General features: G+C 55.2%; 1 protein-coding gene across 1 annotated transcript in view; it reads left to right on the top strand.

The window, feature by feature from the left end:
* Nucleotides 1-6,189: 6,189 nt before the first annotated feature.
* MACROD1 (mono-ADP ribosylhydrolase 1) overlaps nucleotides 6,190-19,278 on the top strand; it is a 153,996-nt gene continuing 140,907 nt past the window's right edge. The window contains exons 1-3 of the mRNA XM_014477709.2: nucleotides 6,190-6,600; nucleotides 16,745-16,846; nucleotides 17,953-18,069. Coding sequence (XP_014333195.2) covers nucleotides 6,303-6,600; nucleotides 16,745-16,846; nucleotides 17,953-18,069 — 517 coding nt within the window. The 5' untranslated portion in view covers nucleotides 6,190-6,302. The remainder of the gene's footprint in view (nucleotides 6,601-16,744; nucleotides 16,847-17,952; nucleotides 18,070-19,278) is intronic.

Consider the following 19,278-nt stretch of genomic DNA (forward strand, 5'->3'; position numbering starts at 1 on the left):
CACACGGTCTTCAGCAGTTGGGGCGCACAGGCTCTCGAGCACACGGGCTTCAGTAGTTGGGGCGCGCAGGCTCTTGAGCATACGGGCTTCAGCAGTTGGGGCACGCAGGCTCTCGAGCACAGGGGCTTCAGTAGTTGGGGCACGAATGCTCTCGAGCATACAGGCTTCAGCAGTTGGGGCGCGCAGGCTCTCGAGCACAGGCTGAGTAGTTGTGGCACCTGGGCTTAGTTGCTCCGAGGCAACTAAGGTCTTCCCGGATCAGGGACTGAACCCACATCTCCTGCACCGGCAGGTGGATTCTTTACCACTGAGACACCAGGGCAGTCTCAGATTTTACCTTCTCTAAAAGGTCCAGCTGAAACTCTGTGACGAGGTCCTTCCTTGCCAAGTCAGAATCACATTTCCCTGCCTAGACCTGTCAGGCCTCTTTTAGGCCAAACCCTGGTGGGCTGTTGGTTGGGACGTTCTCTATCCTGGCTGTCGTGTGAGAACAGAGCTGAAGAAGAGCAAAAAGAAACAGAAGGACTAGTTTCGATGCCGAGGGTGTCTGGGGTGCTTCTGTGGCCTGGCTGTGGGGGACGTGGATTTCCAGCTCTGTGCAGAAGGCAGCCTCCTCATGGGCACTGAGACTTTCGATGTCTGGGTCCCTGCCTCTCCCTTGTTCTGCTCTCCAGACTTTGCCGGGAAGGGTGTAGTCTGCAGGATCATGCCCCTCCCACCACCAAAGAGGTCCACATCCTAATCCTTGGAGCATGTGAATGTTACCTTACGTGGCCAAGGGGCGCTAAGGTTGTGGATAGAACTATGGCTGCTCATCAGCAGACTGCAATGGGACATCGTCCTGGGTCAGCCCAGTCAGTGGAATCACAAGGGCCTTGAAAGTGGAAGAAGGAAGCAGAAGAGTCAGAGCGAAAGGCCACCAAGGAAGACTGGTGAGACGCAACGCTGCGGGCTTTGAAGATGGAGGAAGGGGCCCGCGAGCCAAGGAACATGGGCGGTCTCTGGCGGCTGGTGCAGACACTTTGTTTTTTTTAGCCCAGTGAGACCCACGTCAGACTCCTGTTCTACAGAACTTTAAGGAAATGAATTCTGTTTATTCTTTAAGTTGCTAAATTTATGGGAATTTGTTATAGCAACAATAGGAAACTGATACACAGGGTCACCCACAGGCTTCATTGCTTGAATCAATGACATCTGTGTGATCACTTTCCGGACCACAGATGGGAACTGAACAACCTTGACTCAAGCGTGGCCTATGACCCCCACAGGCCATGTCAACCTTGGGCCAGTCCAGGCTTCTCATCAAATCCTGGGGCAGTGTGTGGCGGCATTTACTGAGTTTATAGAAGTAGAGCAAATGGGCGTAGAGGGCTTAACTTGGCGCCAGCTGAGACCTAGTCCCCTGTGAGTGGCTGCCATCCTGGAGGCAGTTGGCGAGGCCCTTCTGGCACTACTGAGTTATTGGAGAAGCAGCAAGTGGTGAGGTGACCTCAGGCCTGACACCTGCATCCTTAACAAATCTTGCTGAACTTCTCTGGGAATGGCGCAGGCCTTGCTGGTGGTCCTGGAGTGTTGGGGGCCCTTGGCCCTTCCTTCGGGTTCCCTGGCTTCTGATTTACTCTCTGCCCGCAGGTCTCCCTCTGATCCACTCGGGCACCACAGTGGTGCCAACTGCATCTGCTGGAGGGTTTGGTGCTGCTCCTCGCAGCCCTGTGAAGAGTTCTTGCCACACTCAGTGCCAGAGAGGCCTGGAACACAGGGTGGGTTTGTAAGCAGTCAGACCTGAGCACTGACTTCTTAATTTACAGCTCAAGAAGCAAGTCACAGGGGGCCAGTGTAGCCCAGTAAGAAAGAGCAAAGTTAGTACTAAAACCTTCCTAGAAACCCTGGCTCTTTGTTCCAGGTTATAAAAATACCCACTATAGGGAGTTCCCTGGAAGTCCATCAGTTCAGTTCAGTTCAGTTGCTGAGATGTGTCTGACTCTTCGACTCCATAGACTGCAGCACACCAGGCTTCCCTGTCCATCACCAACTCCCAGAACTTGCTCAAACTCATGTCTCTCCAGTCGGTGATGCCATCCAACCATCTCATCCTCTGTCATCCCCTTCTCCTCCTGCCTTCAACCTTTCCCAGCATCAGGGTCTTTTCCAGTGAGTCAGTTCTTCGCATCAGGTGGCCAAAGGATTGCACCTTCAGCTTCAGCATCAGTCCTTCCAATGAATATTCAGGACTGATTTCCTTTAGGATGGACTGGTTTGATCTCCTTGCAGTCCAAGGGACTCAAGAGTCTTCTCCAACACCACAGTTCAAAAGCATCAATGCTTCGGCACTCAGCTTTCTTTATAGTCCAACTCACACATCCATATGTGACTACTGGAAAAACCATAGCTTTGACTAGACAGACGTTTGTCAGCAAGGCAATGTCTCTGCTTTTTAATATGCTGTCTAGGTTTGTCATAGCTTTTCTTCCAAGGAGCAAGTGTCTGTTAATTTCATGGCTGCAGTCACCATCTGCAGTGATTTTGGAGCCCAAGAAAATAAAGTCTGTCACTGTTTCCATTGTTTCCCCATCTATGTGCCATGAAGTGATGGGACCGGATACCATGATCTTCATTTTCTGAATGTTGAATTTTAAGCCAACTTTTTCATTCTCCTCTTTCACTTCCATCAAGAGGCTCTTTAGTTCTTTTTTGCTTTCTGCCATAAGAGTGGTGTCATCTGTGTATGTGAGATTATTGATATATCTCTCAGCAATCTTGATTCCAACTTGTGCTTCATCCAGCCCAGCATTTCGCATGATGTACTCTGCATATAAGTTAAATAAGCAGGGTGACAATACACAGCCTTGACTGAAGTCCATCACTTCAAGGCAAATAGATGGGGAAACAATGGAAACAGTGACAGACTTTATTTTCTTGGGCTCCAAAATCACTGCAGGTGGTAACTGCATCCATGAAATTAACAGACGCTTGCTCTTCGGAAGAAAAGCTATGACAAACCTAGACAGCATATTAAAAAGCAGAGACATTGCCTTGCTGACAAACATCTGTCTAGTCAAAGCTATGGTTTTTCCAGTAGTCACATATGGACGTGTGAGTTGGACTATAAAGAAAGCTGAGTGCCAAAGCATTGATGCTTTTGAACTGTGGTGTTGGAGAAGACTCTTGAGTCCCTTGGACTGCAAGGAGATCAAACCAGTCCATCCTAAAGGAAATCAGTCCTGAATATTCATTGGAAGGACTGATGCTGAAGCTGAAGGTGCAATCCTTTGGCCACCTGATGCGAAGAACTGACTCACTGGAAAAGACCCTGATGCTGGGAAAGGTTGAAGGCAGGAGGAGAAGGGGATGACAGAGGATGAGATGGTTGGATGGCATCACCGACTGGAGAGACATGAGTTTGAGCAAGCTCTGGGAGTTGGTGATGGACAGGGAAGCCTGGTGTGCTGCAGTCCATGGGGTCGCAAAGAGTTGGACACGGCTGAGCAACTGAACTGAACTGGAAGTCCAGTGGTTAGGACTCTGCACTTTCACCACCGTGAGCCCAGAGTTCAATCCCTGGTCTAGGAACTAAGATCCCACAGATCAGATCAGATCAGTTCAGTCGCTCAGTCATGTCTGACTCTTTGTGACCCCATGAATCGCAGCACACCAGACCTCCCTGTCCATCACCAACTCCCGGAGTTCACTCAGACTCATGTCCATTGAGTCAGTGATGCCATCCAGCCATCTCATCCTCTATCATCCCCTTCTCCTCCTGACCCCAATCCCTCCCAGCATCAGAGTCTTTTCCAATGAGTCAACTCTTCACATGAGGTGGCCAAAGTACTGGAGTTTCAGCTTTAGCATCATTCCTTCCAAAGAAATCCCAGGGCTGATCTCCTTCAGAATGGACTGGTTGGATCTCCTTGCAGTCCAAGGGACTCTCAAGAGTCTTCTCCAACACCACAGTTCAAAAGCATCAATTCTTCGGTGCTCAGCGTTCTTCACAGTCCAACTCTCACATCCATACATGACCACTGGAAAAACCATAGCCTTGACTAGACGGACCTTTGTTGGCAAAGGGATGTCTCTGCTTTTCAATATGCTATCTAGGTTGGTCATAACTTTTCTTCCAAGGAGTAAGCGTCTTTTAATTTCATGGCTGCAGTCACCATCTGCAGTGATTTTGGAGCCCCAAAAAATAAAGTCTGACACTGTTTCCACTGTTTCCCCATCTATTTGCCATGAAGTGATGGGACTGGATGCCATGATCTTCGTTTTCTGAATGTTGAGTTTTAAGCCCACTTTTTCACTCTCCTCTTTCACCTTCATCAAGAGGCTTTTTAGTTCCTCTTCACTTTCTGCCATAAGGGTGGTGTCATCTGCATATCTGAGGTTGATATTTCTCCCGGCAATCTTGATTCCAGCTTGTGCTTCTTCCAGCCCAGCATTTTTCATGATGTACTCTGCATAGAAATTAAATAAGCAGGGTGACAGTATACAGCCTTGACGAACTCCTTTTCCTATTTGGAACCAGTCTGTTGTTCCATGTCCAGTTCTAACTGTTGCTTCCTGACCTGCATACAGATTTCTCAAGAGGCAGGTCAGGTGGTCTGATATTCCCATCTCTTTCAGAATTTTCCACAGTTTATTGTGATCCACACGGTCAAAGGCTTTGGCATAGTCAATAAAGCAGAAATAGATGTTTTTCTGCTTTATTGACTATGCAAAAAAGGAAAATGGCTGTCTGGGGAAGCCTTACAAATAGCTGTGAAAAGAAGAGAAGTGAAAAGCAAAGGAGAAAAGGAAAGATACAAGTATCTGAATGCAGAGTTCCAAAGAATAGCAAGAAGAGATAAGAAAGCCTTCCTCAGCGATCAATGCAAAGAAATAGAGGAAAACAACAGAATGGGAAAGACTAGAGATCTCTTCAAGAAAATTAGAGATACCAAGGGAACATTTCATGCAAAGATGGGCTCGATAAAGGACAGAAATGGTATGGACCTAAGAGAAGCAGAAGATATTAAGAAGAGATGGCAAGAATACACAGAAGAACTGTACAAAAAAGGTCTTCACGACCCAGATAATCATGATGGTGTGATCACTGACCTAGAGCCAGACATCCTGGAATGTGAAGTCAAGTGGGCCTTAGAAAGCATCACTACGAACAAAGCTAGTGGAGGTGATGGAGTTCCAGTTGAGCTCTTTCAAATCCTGAAAGATGATGCTGTGAAAGTGCTGCACTCAATATGCCAGCAAATTTGGAAAACTCAGCAGTGGCCACAGGACTGGAAAAGGTCAGTTTTCATTCCAGTCCCAAAGAATGCTCAAAATACCGCACAGTTGCACTCATCTCACACGCTAGTAAAGTAATGCTCAAAATTCTCCAAGCCAGGCTTCAGCAATACGTGAACCGTGAACTTCCAGTTGTTCAAGCTGGTTTTAGAAAAGGCAGAGGAACCAGAGACCAAATTGCCAATATCCGTTGGATCATCGAAAAAGCAAGAGAGTTCCACAAAAACATCTATTTCTGTTTTATTGACTATGCCAAAGATTAACATGTTTATGTTAAAAAAATAACGTAACTCCATGCTTAGAGTCCTTGTAAAAAAAATAAGAAAAATATAAAGAAAAACATCACCCCAATTCTTACACCGAGAACGCCACTTGGAACTCTCATTTTCTGTCTTCAAATTCCAGGACTTCTATCCTTGCCTCCCGAGTAGCTCTAGATTCGGTTCCAGCCGCGGCCCCGCCCGCCCCTCGGGCTAAGAGGCAGAGGTTCAGCGGCCTGGGTAATAGTCGCCCAACCGGACCTACCCGTTCGCCTCACCTCCCCCCGGCCGGCGGGGACGCGCGGCTCCCGGGGACTGCGGGTAGGGTGGGGCCCGGGTGACCGGTGAGGATTTACGCCCGCCTCTGTGCACTCGGCTGGAGAGGCAGAGACGGAGACAGGGTCGGAGGCCAGAGGCGTCGCCCACCAGGAAGTTGGAGGTTGCCAACTTCCAGCCCCGAGGGGAGGCGCACGGCGGGCACACGACCATTTGAGAGCCGGGCTCCAGCGCTGTGCGACTCGGCTGGCTGGGCGGGGCGCGCACGTGTGTTTACGAGTGCGGGGGGGCCTGTCTGCGGCCGGGACTACAAGTTCCAGGGTGCCCAGCGGCGCGCCTGGGTTTTCTGGCCTCGCGGCCCGCTGGCTCCCAAGCAGGTCGCCTCGGGCTGGCACGCGCCACCTGGTCCCCAAGTAAATAAGGGAGAGACTCCCTGAGCTTGGTAAATAGAGTCTAAGTGGGCGGGGAGCCGCCCAGCGCCGCCTGCTCATGTTTCTGCAGAACCGAGTGTCCCGCCTCCTGGCACAGCTGCGCGCGGCGGGGCAGCTGCTCGGCGCCCCGCGCCCCTGGCCCGGCCCCTCGCCGGGTGCCACGAGGACCCGCAGTAGTGCGTGCGGTCCCCCGGCGTCCCTGAGCGCGCACCACCCGCGCGCGCGGACCTCAGCGGGAGTTGGGGCTTGGGGGGCGGCGGCGGTGGGGCGGAGAGCCGGGGTGCGCACCTGGGCCCCCCTGGCCATGGCGGCGAAGGTGGACCTGAGCACCTCCACCGACTGGAAGGAGGCAAAATGTAAGTGTAAGCAGGAGGGGGGCGCGAGGGCGGCTCTCCGTGGGCATTCTCCGGCTGGACAGCACCCCACTAGCCGCCTCGTCCACCCCAGAGAACTGGGGAAGTTAAGGTCCCATGTGCCTGGTATGGACCTCCCTCCCGTTTACAGCCATGCCCCACATGTGCCCAGCCCCGGAAACTACTTCCCCCGGACCCGGTCAAGGGCCCCAATCGGAGGCAGTGTGAGGAGGGTGGCCTCACCTCACTGAAAGGGGTCGCGGGGCTCCCCCAGAGAGCACCCAGGACCTCGCACCTAAATCTGTTGTGTAGGAGGGAAACTGAGGCCCGGCGCCTGCGCCGAGTAGCCCACGGTCACTTGGAGTTTGCTTCAGATCTCACAGTAGGCTCTCAACTCCCCCGGCTTTGCAATACTGTGGTTTCTCCAGTGGTGACATTTTAGACAGAGTGGCAGGGAATGGGCTTTGGGGCTGGCGTCCCACCTGGTGGGATCAGATAGCCACAAGGAACGGGCCTCCCTGGGCAGGCCGGCCACACCTCCCCCCATGCCCCCCGGGGCCTGCCTCTCTGGGCACGTGGTCTGGTGCCCTTTAGCCCTTATCGTTGGCCTCTGGACACTTGTGAGCTGTCTCTGCCTCATTCCTGGGGGACACAGGGAGGAGGAGGGGGGCGGGGCGGGGCCGAGAGGGGAGGTTGTGTCTGTGAGAACAGTGACACCCCTGCTCCCCACACCCAGGAATCAAGCTATTTCCTCCGGCTGGGGCGGCGGGGGGTCGGGGTTGGGGTTGCGGCGCGGGCCATGAGTCCTGGTGGGCATGAGTCCCAGGGCTGGACTCTGGGCCAGAACAGAAGAGGGAAGGCAGGCAACCTGATCTGCGGAGCCTGAAATAGCCCGGGCTGCTAGTCTAGCTGCCCCTGCCCTTCGGGGCATGCTCCTTGGCCTCCTGTGACCATTCCCGGCTGGATCGCCTTTCAAAAGGGCAGGGACGGCAGCTCATTGGCTGGGACTTGCGGTAGCGAGGGTTCAGCCAATGGGGCTGGGGAGGCAGGCCTGGGGCGGGGCGCGGTTGAGGGTTAGGGGAGGCGTCCTCTGGGATTGGAGGTAGAGTTCAAGATGAACTACTCCTGTCGTTGAGTTGCAATGCCTTCGCTGGGATCTTAAAGCTCCAGCCGGAAGCACTTGACTTTGCTCCCGGGGCAAAAGGAGTGCTTGTCACCCCTTCAAGCCCTGGCCCCCCGAACATCCAGGGTCAGGGTGGGGAGTGGGGAGTGGCTCCTTGGCACGGGGACTGTCCCCACAGGGAGCCCTGATTTCCCTTCTTCGTCAGAGAACAGCATCCCAGGGTGGTGGGAAGGAGAGCTTGGAAGGCTGGAGGCCCAGACACCTGTTCCTGGGTCTGCCGCTTTCTGTAGGATCCAGCTCTCCGCCCCTCCCACTCCTTGCCGGCGCTGAAAACTTCCAGACCTCTTGAAGTTGATGGGCCAGGAATTCCCAGGCTGCTGTGGTGTCTGTCTGCTAGGATTTGAGATTTCCATTCATTTGGTCCGTTTTTATCCAGCGCCTTCTGTGTGGCCAGCACTGCCGTGCTGGGGAGAGAGGCGGGGACCCTCCCCTCATGGAGCTCAGGTGAAGAAGCAGGAGGATATGTTAGGGCACTGAGACAATGCCCAGTAAAGGTCGGTGCTTGAAGAAGACGTGGCGGGCAGGGCTGCCTGAGCTCCCGAGTTCATGCAGGCAGGGGCAGTGTGGGGAGGCTGGGCTTGTCCCAGGAACCCCAGACCTAGGTGGAAGCCCCACCCCACCAGAAGCCATTAGGTGGTAGTTTGTGGGGGTGACACAGAAAGATCGTGTTTTAGTTATCTGTTGCGGCTTGGTAACAGGCTACCAGGACACTTAGTGGCTTGAAACAGCAAACGTTTGTATTATCTCTCAGTCCCTGAGGGTCTGGAAGCTGGGAGTAGCTTAGCTGGGTGGTCAGGCTCAGGGTTTCTCAGGAAGCGGGGATTTGGTTAGAGGTAGAGAGGGCCCTTCCCAGGGGCCTTGGTCCTGTGAAGTGGCTGCTGGCTTAAAGGCCTCTGGTCCACATTCAAGGGGAGGGGAATTAGTGTCCACCTTTGGAAGGGATGAAGATCAAAGAATTGGGGGCGTATTTTTAAAACCACCACACTGGGAGACTGCCTCAAGTGGCTTCTGCCTCTGATTAGGGTTCAAGCTTTGATCTTTTATTTATTTATTTGACCGTGCTGCTCAACTTGCAAGATCTCAGTTCCACGACCAGGGCCTGAACCCAGGCCATGGTAGTGAAAGCCCAGAATCCTAACCAATAGGCTGCCAGGGAACTCCTGGAGAAGCTTTGATCCGGGAAGATCCCCACACTATTTCTTCATTACATTCATTTACATGTTCAGCTGAGTTATATTGTAAAGTACATCAAGTGTACAGACCTTAAGTGTACAGTTGGTGTACTCTTTATTTTTTGGCTGCATGGCCTGTGAGATCTTAGTTCCCTGACCAGGGATTGAGCCCGGCTCCATGGCAGTGAAAGAGCCAGGTCTTAACCGCTGGCACGTGTTGCTCAGTCGTGCCCGACTCTTTGCAACCCCATGGACTGTAGCCCACCAGGCTCCTCTGTCCATGATGATGCTCCAGGCAAGAATACTGGAGTGGGTTGCCATGCCCTCCTCCAGGGGATCTTCCTGACCCGGGGATCGAACCCACATCTCCTGCACTGCAGGCAGATTCTTTACCACTGAGCCACTGGGGAAGCCCCTCACCTCTGGACTGCCAGGGAATTGCTGCAGTCGGTGTACTTTTACGTAGGTATCCAGCTGTGCAACCGCTGCTCTGGTCAGTAGGTAGAGCACTGCCATTGCCCCGGAAGGGGCTCTTTCCTTTGAGCTGTAAGGGGTAAATCAGTACCCCTTACAGCTAATCTTTCTTCTGTCTCTTCATTTTGTTTTCTCTTGAACTTCATGTCAGCAGAGGCATACACGCAGCGTGTAAGGTCCTTTTACTCGACGTCTGCGGGATCCACCCACATTACTGTGTGCCAGCGGTTCGCTCTTCCTCGTTGCTGGGTGGCATCCCGTGGTGTGGCACAGTTTTACGTGCAGTCTTCTTGTAGCCACTTGGTTTCCAGTTTGGGACATTTGGGAGTAAAGTTGCTCTGAATATCCTTGCACGTGTCTTTGATGGACACATGCTCGCCTTTCTGTGGGGGATATACCTACAAGGGCGGCTAAACTCTTGTCTGTGCCTGAGATGATCCTCTCTCAAAGACTGGCACATAGTAACCAAACTCACAGGAGACTAATGCATAGTTCAGAGGGTTGAGGTGCCGTTCATGGTGGGAAATAGAATAGCAGCGGATCTGGAAACTCATGTGCGCCGGGGCAGGGCCTCCACTCCCTGTGGAAAAGCCATTGTTGTTCGGTCGCTAAGTCGTGTCCAACTCTTTGCGACCCCGTGGACTGCATCGCGCCAGGCTTCCCTGTCCGTCACTGTCACCTGGAGTTTGTTCAAATTCATGTCCATTGAGTTGGTGATGCTATCTAGCGATCTCATCCTCTGCCACCCTCTTCTCCTGCCCTCAATCTTTCCCAGCATAACTGTCTTTTCCAGTGAGTTGGCTCTGGAACTCACTGGAATTAACCATCAGGTGGCCAAAGCTGAGCTTCAGCTTCAGCATCCATCCTTCCAATGCATATCCAGGTTTGATTTCCTTTAGGATTGACTGGTTGGATCTCCTCGCAATCCAAAGGATTCTCAAGAGTCTTCTCCAGCACTACAATGTTAGAAGCCAAGTTGTAGTCTGAAGTTTGTTCAGCAGCATGTGCTCTCAACTAGGGAGATGGTGGAGTGACTTGGAAGCAGATCCCGTTGTCCTGAGCACACCCACCCACCTTCCTCGGGCAGTTGCTCAGTGTTTCAGCCCAAACACAGAGCTGAGTGCCTGCTCTGGGCCCCAAGGGCAGCAGCCTCAGTTCATGGTCCAGTGGGTCCTCTGGACAGATGGCCACATTTGGCCTGGGCTCTGTGCATTCCTTTGTTCTGGCTTTAGGCTGACAGCCCACGTGTATGGACCTGTTTTCTCTCTAAATAAGTAAATACCATCAGGCTGGATCTTCCACCCAGGAGACATTCAGTCTTTTTGAGAGATCTCTGCAGTATCTAATTTCACTGGCCACGGGTTAATTCTTTTAGCCTAATTCCCTCAGTTCTAGGATGCCTCATTATCCCCACCCCAGGTTATGCCTTTTCATTAGAAAGAGTGTGGAAACAGTCCTGCTATAAGGTGTGTCAGTGTGAGGGGGCTTAAGGTCAGGCAGTGGGGGCTTTGTCATCACAGGAGGGGCCTGGCCTCCAGAAGGGCAGGTCCCTTCTGGCCTGCAGTAGGGGTGGAGCTGTGTGCTAAAAAGAGAATGGACTTTGGTGTCATCAGACACGGCAAGCCCCAGCACCACTGCGTCCATGCTCCCTGAGCCTCAGGTTCCTCATCTGTAAAATGGGACCAACAGCACCCGATTTGTAAGTTGTGCTAGGATCACGTTAGAAACCGTTTTGTATACAGCAGCCAAGGGTCCCCAGCGGCCCCCCTTCCTTGCCACCTCTCAGGTCTGTCTCCTCTCTCTGCTCTGTTCTGGCCCTGGAGACACTGGGCTCATGTAAACCTGTCTCCGCCATGGTCTTGAGTGCTAGAGCCCTGACCCACTCCTTCTCCCTGGGGCTCGGGATCAGGCCCATGTGTTCCAGCCTGTCTGCACAAGGCGGGGCGAAGCCTGATTTCAACCCCTGTGGGCTTTTGCGCAGAACGGACAATTCATCTGATTGGACTGCTGAACTGGGAAAATTTCCAGGCACACCTGGGAATTGGGGGGCCTCTCCCACCTGTCTTCTGGGAAAGCAGCCTTGGCACATGCCAGCGCAGGGGGGTGGCAGGGGAGCCTAGGAGGGTAGATAAGCTCCAGCGTGCCTCGTGCTGTCTTCCCATGGCTCCTCGTGCTATCTCCCCATGGCTCGTGCCACAGGCTTTGACGAGCACCTGCTCTCCGGGGACGGGGAGCCTGGGTGACTAATGCCCCTGCCGCAGGGTTCCCAGAGCCCAACCCTTATCAGCCCTGCCCACCTGGCCTTCTCCAGAAGAGAAGGTGCTCACCAGCCGACCCTCAACCTTTCCCAACACCGTCGGGAAGCGCCATAAAGACACTTCTTAAAACACATCATTGAATTCCTGTTCGCCCACTGCACTTTATGGTTCTGGCACAACCTGCTTCCTACAGCTCAGCTTTCGTGCCTGGGAGCTGCTGAAAGCTTCGTCTGGGGTCAGACATCCCCATCAAACTTTACTGCAAACATCTTTTTTCCAGCACCTGTTTCACTGAGCTGTGAAATACTCTCACCTCTCCAAAAAAGAAAGAAAATTAAAGCGTATGTTGTACATCTTTTATAAGAAAAATAAAACTCACTTATGCTTTAAGTCTGCACCTGTGCTTCTGGCAGAGGGAGGTAGTGCGTGTCAGAAATGCGTGGGGTGGGACTTCTCTGGTGGCCCAGTGGGTAAGACTTCTCGCTCCCAATGCAGGGGACCTGGGTTCGATCTTTGGGCAGGGAATTAGATCCCACATGCCACAACAAAGACCCAGCACAGCCAAATAAATAAAAATATATATGAAAAAAAAGACATGCGTGGGGCACATGCCCACCCTAGGGTCCTGCCTCTCCTCCTGGAGCAAGTTGAGGGAGCCTGGGGGCAGCCCCCCTGGCAGGTGAAGCTGAGGCCCTAAAGACAGTGCTCGGGTCCTCAGCTGGTTTCTCCTCTCCCATAAATCGGACTAGCACCGCCTGTAGCTCTTCCGGGTCGCCACTTTGCTCTGGAGATGTACGAGGACTTGGCAGCCCGCACACCGGCCCTAGGAGGTACGCACTTGGGGACCACAGATCGGAAGGGCAGGCTGACAGGTGTCCCCAGGGCTGGCACCTAGACCGCTGGTGGCCACGCAGGCAGCTCTGGCAGTCTTCATTGGCTGTCTCTGGGAAGTAGAGCTGTGTTTTGGTCTTTGCTGGAGAGAAGGGGGGCTGGGGGTGCTGGGAGTCACTCAGAGCAGGCCCCGGGTCCTGGGGGGGACAGTGCAGGACAGAGCCCTGGGCCAGCTCCTGCCCTGGGTTCCTTCTGCTTGCCTGTGACCAGGGCCAATTGCTCAGCTGCTTTTGTAGAGCAAGGTGGTGGTCTCTGCCAGTTGGTGTCTGCTAGGGGACATGAGCCATCTCTGGGTGCCTGAGGCTGCCCCAGCTGGAGGAACTCCGCTATGGGAGTCCTGTGGGGTCGCCTTGGACCAGCCCCTCCGGTGTCACAGCATGGGCTTTTGTTGGCCACAGTCCAGCCGGCTGTGAGCACTGGTACTCGAGTACCCTGAGACCTCAGAGGGGGACTTTGGTCACAGTTGTGCAAGATGACAAATATGGGGACCCAAAGAACTTAAAAGGGCTTTCCTGTGGCTCAGATGGTAAAGAATCTGCCTGCAATGCAGGAGACTTGGCTTCGATCCCTGGGTCAGGGAGGTCCCCTGGAGAAGGGAATGGCAACCCACTCCAGTATTCTTGCCTGAGAAGTCCGTGGACAGAGGAGCCTGGCGGGCTTCAGTCCACGGGGTCGCAAGGAGTCAGACAGGACTTAGCGACTGAGCAGCAGCAGCAGATCTCACCCCCAGGAAGGAGTGAGTGTGTCTGATGTCTGGATGGCGCCCGACAGCTTCCTCTGCGTTTTCACAGCCACCTTCTCGCTCATAGCAAGCTCGGGTGCTGGGGAGGGCCTTCCTCACCCCCGTTCTAGAGATGAGAAAACTGAGGTGGGGAGGGTGAGTGCCTTGCGCATGAACACGACAGTCGGAGGGCATGAACCCAAACCTGGGGGGCCGAGGAGCAAGAGCGGAGTGGAAACCCCCGCACGGCCGGGCCCTGGGCCAGTAGGGGCCTCGGACAGCTGGGGAGGCACCCAGAGCCTAGCTTTTGCTCTCCAGTCCAGCTGCTGTAGATCTCGCTCCATTCCCCACGCAAAGGCTCTCTCCTACATCAAGGCTTTTGAACGTGCTGCTCCCTCCTCCCAGAAGACCCTGTCCTTTCAGCAAACTTGCCCTCAGCCTTCAGGTCTCAGATCCTTGGTTCATTGATTCACCTCAGGGACCCTCACATGTGCCCTATGCTGTGCCCAGTGCTGGGAATCCAGCATAAATACGACCGGTCCACATATGGCCAGGGTCAAGCAGAACACAGATGGTAGGGCAGGCAGCTATTCTGGGGAGGGGGAGGGCCACGAGGAGGGGGCAGTAAAGGAAGACCAGGCGGGAGGCACAGCAGGCGCAAAGGCCCTGAGGCAGGCAACAGCTTGGCTGCTGGGGGATGGAAGGCTCAGGGTTGAAGTGTGGTAGGGAGGGTAGCATGGGAGGAGGTTGCGGAAAGAGGCGGGCTCTCCAAGCACGGGTAAGCACCTGGAGTTTGAGCTGAGCTTTGCACCGAGAGACTTCTGACTGAGATCTCTGGGCTGCTGTGTCAGGGTGGGCACCGGGAGTCAGCTGGGAGTGGGGACTTCCGGAGGGCACTGCTGCTGCTGCTGCTAGGGAGCAGTTAATGATGGAGGCTTGGCCCTGGAGGGGATAAGCAGAAGGCCTGGCTTCCGTGGTGTTGTGGGGATAAATCTGACAGTCTGCAGATGGATAGAAGGGGGAAGGAAGAGAAAGGAAAGACCCCTGGTTGGGGGCCCCAGCAAAGTCTGGGGCCACCCACTGAGAAGGTAGGAAGGACGGAGGGGTCCCAGGTTCAGTTCTGCACGCAGAGAGTTTGGGGATGAGAGCAGGCTGCAGGCCTTGGGGGGCAGTTGCTCAGAAGAGATGAGAAGCTGGGGGTGCACCCGGGATTTGGGATGCATGGAACTGACGTGAAGACCGTGGGAGAGAGACTTCCCTGGTGGTCCAGTGGCTGGCACTGCCTTCCAGTGCAGGGGGGGTGTGGGGGGTGGGGGGGTGTGGGGGGGGTGGGGGGTGTGTGGGTTCCACCCTTGAGCTGAGATCTCACATTCCCTAGGGCCAGAAAGCCAAAACGTTTTTCAAAAAAGCCAGAAAGGGTATTGTAACAAACTCAGCAGAGACTTTAAACATGGTCTACATAAGAAAAAAAAAATCTTTAAAAGAAAAGAGGGTGTGGATTAAGGAAGAAGGGAGGCCATAAGGAGGCTGTGGAGGGCCAGGGAGCGGCCTGGGGCCAGGAGGCGGGGTCCAGAGAGGGATGGAGGGGTCTGGGGTGCTGAGCACACAAGGGAGTCCAGAAAGGGCCACTGAGTGAGTTCAGGCAGCCAGCATGGTGCCTCTGACCTTGGCCTTGACAGAGAGGTGGGGCTGGGGGAGGAAGACGTGGAGACAGAACTTAGGCGGTGGAGGAGAGCGGCAGAGAGAGGAGGCCACAGCTACAGTGCGTGGCATGCGGGGTCGAGGGAGGGTTCTGTTTTCGTAGAGCGGGTACAGGAGAAGGTGTTTGAGGGCAGCCTGGTGGAGGGGGAGCGCAAGAGGAGTCCTTGGGAGGTGAGCTGGGCAGCATCGGCTGGGAGGATGGACCTTTGTGCCCACTGACCCGAGAGAGGGAGAACGCGATGTGGGCAGGTGTATGTGTGTGGGGGGAGGCAGCACCCCATAGCTGTCTGACTGGGAGGAAGAGTGGAGGAGGCTTGGAGAGGGAGAAGGGGGAGGAGGGACTCACTTCCAAAGCAGCAGCTGCCTTGGCCACCTGGGGGAGATGGAGAGTTTAGAGGGAGCCTCTGCTAAGTTGGTAGGAGTTTTCTCCAGTGATTTGCCGCTCCTGGGGCAGACCGGACACATTGGGGGTACTTCTTCCAGGAGGCTGGTCCGGCCTCCTCTCTGCTCGGTCAGGCCCCAGACCTCACCTTGCCTCCCAGCGTGGTTCGTGTGTGCGTGCTAAGCTGCTTCAGTCAGATCCGACTCTTTGTGACCCCGTGGACTGTAGCCCACCAGGCTCCTCTGTCCATGGGATTCTCCTGGCATGAATACTGGAGTGGGTTGCCATTTCCTTCTCCAGGGGATCTTTCCGACCCAGGGATCAAACCTGTCTCTTATGTCTCCTGCATTGGGTTCTTTACCGCTGGCGCCACCTCGGAGCCTGGTGCATGGTGGGAGCTCAGTAGAAACCTGTTAACCGACTGATGTGTGTTCAGACTGCCAGGGAGAGGCAGAGCCTGGATGGAGTGGTGGAGGGGAGCGGGTTGACTGAGCCCGGCTGCCCTGGTGGCCTCGGGCCGGCAGGGGGAGCCCACGAGCTGCAAGCCTGGACCTCTGCTCCCCTGCCTGGTGTGGCCCAAAGGGAAGACCAGGCCCAGCAAGGGGAACCAGCCTGGGTGGACCCAGAGTCTGTGAGTGGATGAGGAGGGCCTAGCTTCCCACTCAAATCACTAGCCGTCTGACTACAGGTGGCCTCCTAACCTTCCTGGGACCATTTGCTCATCTGTAAAATGGGGACGATTCCAGCCATGCCCTTGAGTCAAACAGGGGGACACCCCAGTGGGGCATCTATGGGTAGGGAGCCTTCTGGCAATGCAGGGGCCGTGCCGCAAACAGGTACCACACCTACTTGGTTCTGCCGGCCTGTGAGGAGGACGGTTGTCCTGGTTCCCTGTGTCCCGCTGCCTACACATAACAGCAATGATGATGTAACTGATTGATGATGTAACTGATTCAGTGCCACCAACCTGCCTGGCCTTAGCATGTATGAGTAAGCTTGAAATCACTCTGCAAGGGCTGTCTTAATCCCCATTCTATACATGAGGATACTAGGGGCTCAGAGGTGTGGAAGCAGCTGGCAATTGGGAGAGTTTAATTCTGAACCCCTGAGAGACACCCTCCACCTCCATGAGCCTCAATTTCCCTTCCTAACAAAGGGGGTGGGGCAAGCTCTTCCAGGGGACCCTCCTTCCGCATGCCCTCCCCTTGAGCTTGCGGAAGGGTGAATGCACAGGGCTGCTTTGCATCCTTGGACAAAGCGAGCCTTCTCTGGATGGCAGACAGGAGACCTGTGGGCGGTGGGGGGGGGGCCCCTGGGCTGCTCCCCTCCCCACCCGCCTGACTGTCCCGCCCCATCCCGCTGCAGCGTTTCTGAAGGGCCTGAGTGACAAGCAACGGGAGGAACATTACTTCTGCCGGGACTTCGTCAGGCTGAAGAAGATCCCGACATGGAAGGAGACGGCGAAAGGTAGGCCCTGATCTGGGGACCCAGCTGGCTGAGCGTGGTGTGGTCCCTGCAGACCCTTGTCTGGGGAGAATTGTCCAGACAAGGCCAAAGAGAGGAAGGGTGGCGGCATTTATGAGTGCTTGCTCTGCACCGGGCACTTTGAAGCGTCACCTCTTTTCATTATTAACACAGCCTGAGGTAGATTTGGTAGTTTGTTGAAAAATGATTTCTTTCTTTCTTAAAAAAATATTTATTTGTTTGGCTGCACCAGGTCTTCGTTGCGGCCTGAGGGAGCTTTGGTTTTGGCTTTAGTGCAGAATCTTAGTTGCAGCATTCGAGATCTAGTTCCCTGATTAGGGATGGAACCTGGGCCCCCTGCACTGGATGTGTGGCGTCTTAGCCACCGGAGCCCCAGGGAAGTCCTTGGTTTGGCTTTTATCCCCGTTATGTCATTGGGAAACTGAGCCTTAGACGCGTGATGCCATGGCTGCTAGAGCCGGGATTTGCCGGCCTGGTGCAGTGGCCTGCGGGTCAGCGTCCTCATGAGGACCTCAGCCCTGCACGTTGCAGAGCTGGTGACCAGGAACCTGGGCCAAGTCACGTAGTGCTCCCAAGTCTCAGGTGTTTGTTGTTGTTTAGCTGCTAAGTCGTGTCCGACTCTTTTGCAACCCCATGGGCTATAGTCCAGCAGTCTATGGCTCCTCTGTCCATGGGGTTGTCCAGACAAGAATACTGAAGTGGGTTGCCATTTCCCTCTCCAGTGGATCTTCCCGACCCAGGGATTGAACCCTCCTCTCCTGCATTGGCAGGCAGATTCTTTGCCACTGAGCCACCTGGGAAGCGTTAGGTCTGGGTGACCCAGTGTGTAAAATGGGGATGGATGGCAAGGCTTCTCTACCTGTGTGTAGCATTGCTGTGAAGATTCAAGGAAATGAGTGTGTGCTGCACACAGGAGTAGGCGCTTGGTCAGTGTGAGCTGTCCTCAATCGGGTCATCGGTCCCTGTGAGGCACCCTGCCTTTGGAGGCAGAGGGCGGTTGATGGGGGTTTGCCTGACCAGGGACCCTGGTGGCTCGCTCCACCATGGGGGCCTCCCCGTGACCACCCCTCGGCCTCTGCTTGTTCCAGGGGTGACCGTGAAGGTGGAGGAGCCCAAGTACAAGAAGGACAAGCAGCTCAACGAGAAGATCTCCCTGTTCCGAGGTGACATCACCAAGCTGGAGGTGGATGCCATCGTCAACGCCGGTGAGTGGGGCCTTTGGGCCGGGCCTGAGTCCGAGACCCCGGCGGCCGCCTCGTCCCTGTGCCAGGCCTGCTCGGACGCCACCTGGCTCCAGTGAGGCTCTGGTTGCCACTTGAGGGTGGCCCGCTGGCGCCGTGGATGCCTCTCCCCGTGGAAAGCCTGACCTGCCGTGTCAGGGATGCCTTGGCTGAGCTGCCTCAAAGCTCTGAGACCCATTAGCAGCCGGGAAGGGAGAGAGCTGGGCTGGAATCGCGCAGGGCGGCCCTGCCAGGAAGGCAGAGGCCAGAGGGTGTGGTCCGACCTCGGGGGCTGCAGATGGCCCCGAGCACTGCTTTTCTTCCTCTGCCTCCTGCCCACCCGGCCCCGCTCTGAACGGGGAGCGGGCGAGGGAGCACGTCGGGGAGCGTGTCGGGGGAAGGGTAGGGGGCAGAGGCCCTGTGCCCATGCTTGGCTCCCTGCAGCATCTTGCTGGCTTGGCCATTTCTTGTGATGTGTTGAGGAGTCTGCTGTTTCTCTCCCTTCTCGGGAGCAGGAGAAAGGTGGTTGTAATCCTTCCAGGTGGTGGTTGTCTGGCCGAGGTCAGGAGTGGGGTGTCAGGGGACGGTCAAGTCCAGCGGGTACTCACATGGTTCAGGGGACAAGGGCAAGTGGGATCTGTACTCCCCTCCCCCCACTGTGGCACAGGCGGCACAGGAAGGAGCCTCCTTGTTAGAGAAAGGTTCGCAGACCTGGGCGGACCCTCTTGTCTGGACTTCGATTCATAGGGAACCTCTGCTGTGTGAGCCCCCCCGGCCCAGCTGCGCAGTCTCGGGCACCCCAGGAGGGTCTCGAATCTCCTTTGTCTCACCCTTGGGCTTGCAGCCATTGGCGGACCCCAGAGCTGCCCGGGGTGTGGAGTGGCGGAGTGACTGGTTCTGGGTGGTGCCCATGCTGCGCTGGCTAAGTGACAGGGCTGGAGAGACCTGGGGAGAGGGGCAGCTTGGCCCCTCGGCGCCTGCGTGTCAGTGGCTGGGGCTGTCCTTCCGGCAGTGGCATTGCGAGTGCGTCTCCTCGCTGATGTTCGCAGACCTGTATGGCCACAGGGGTGTTCCTTCCCCCCACATCGCCTGTCTCAGGGCACAGGTGACCAGTCACGGGAAGGCAGGAGTTCTGACTCAGAGCAGAGGAGGTGGGATTTCTGCTCTTGTGTTTCTCTCGGGCCACTTGGATGG

This window comes from Bos mutus, chromosome 22 (genome assembly GCF_027580195.1).
Source record: "Bos mutus isolate GX-2022 chromosome 22, NWIPB_WYAK_1.1, whole genome shotgun sequence".
In the NCBI taxonomy this organism is placed as follows: domain Eukaryota; kingdom Metazoa; phylum Chordata; class Mammalia; order Artiodactyla; family Bovidae; genus Bos; species Bos mutus.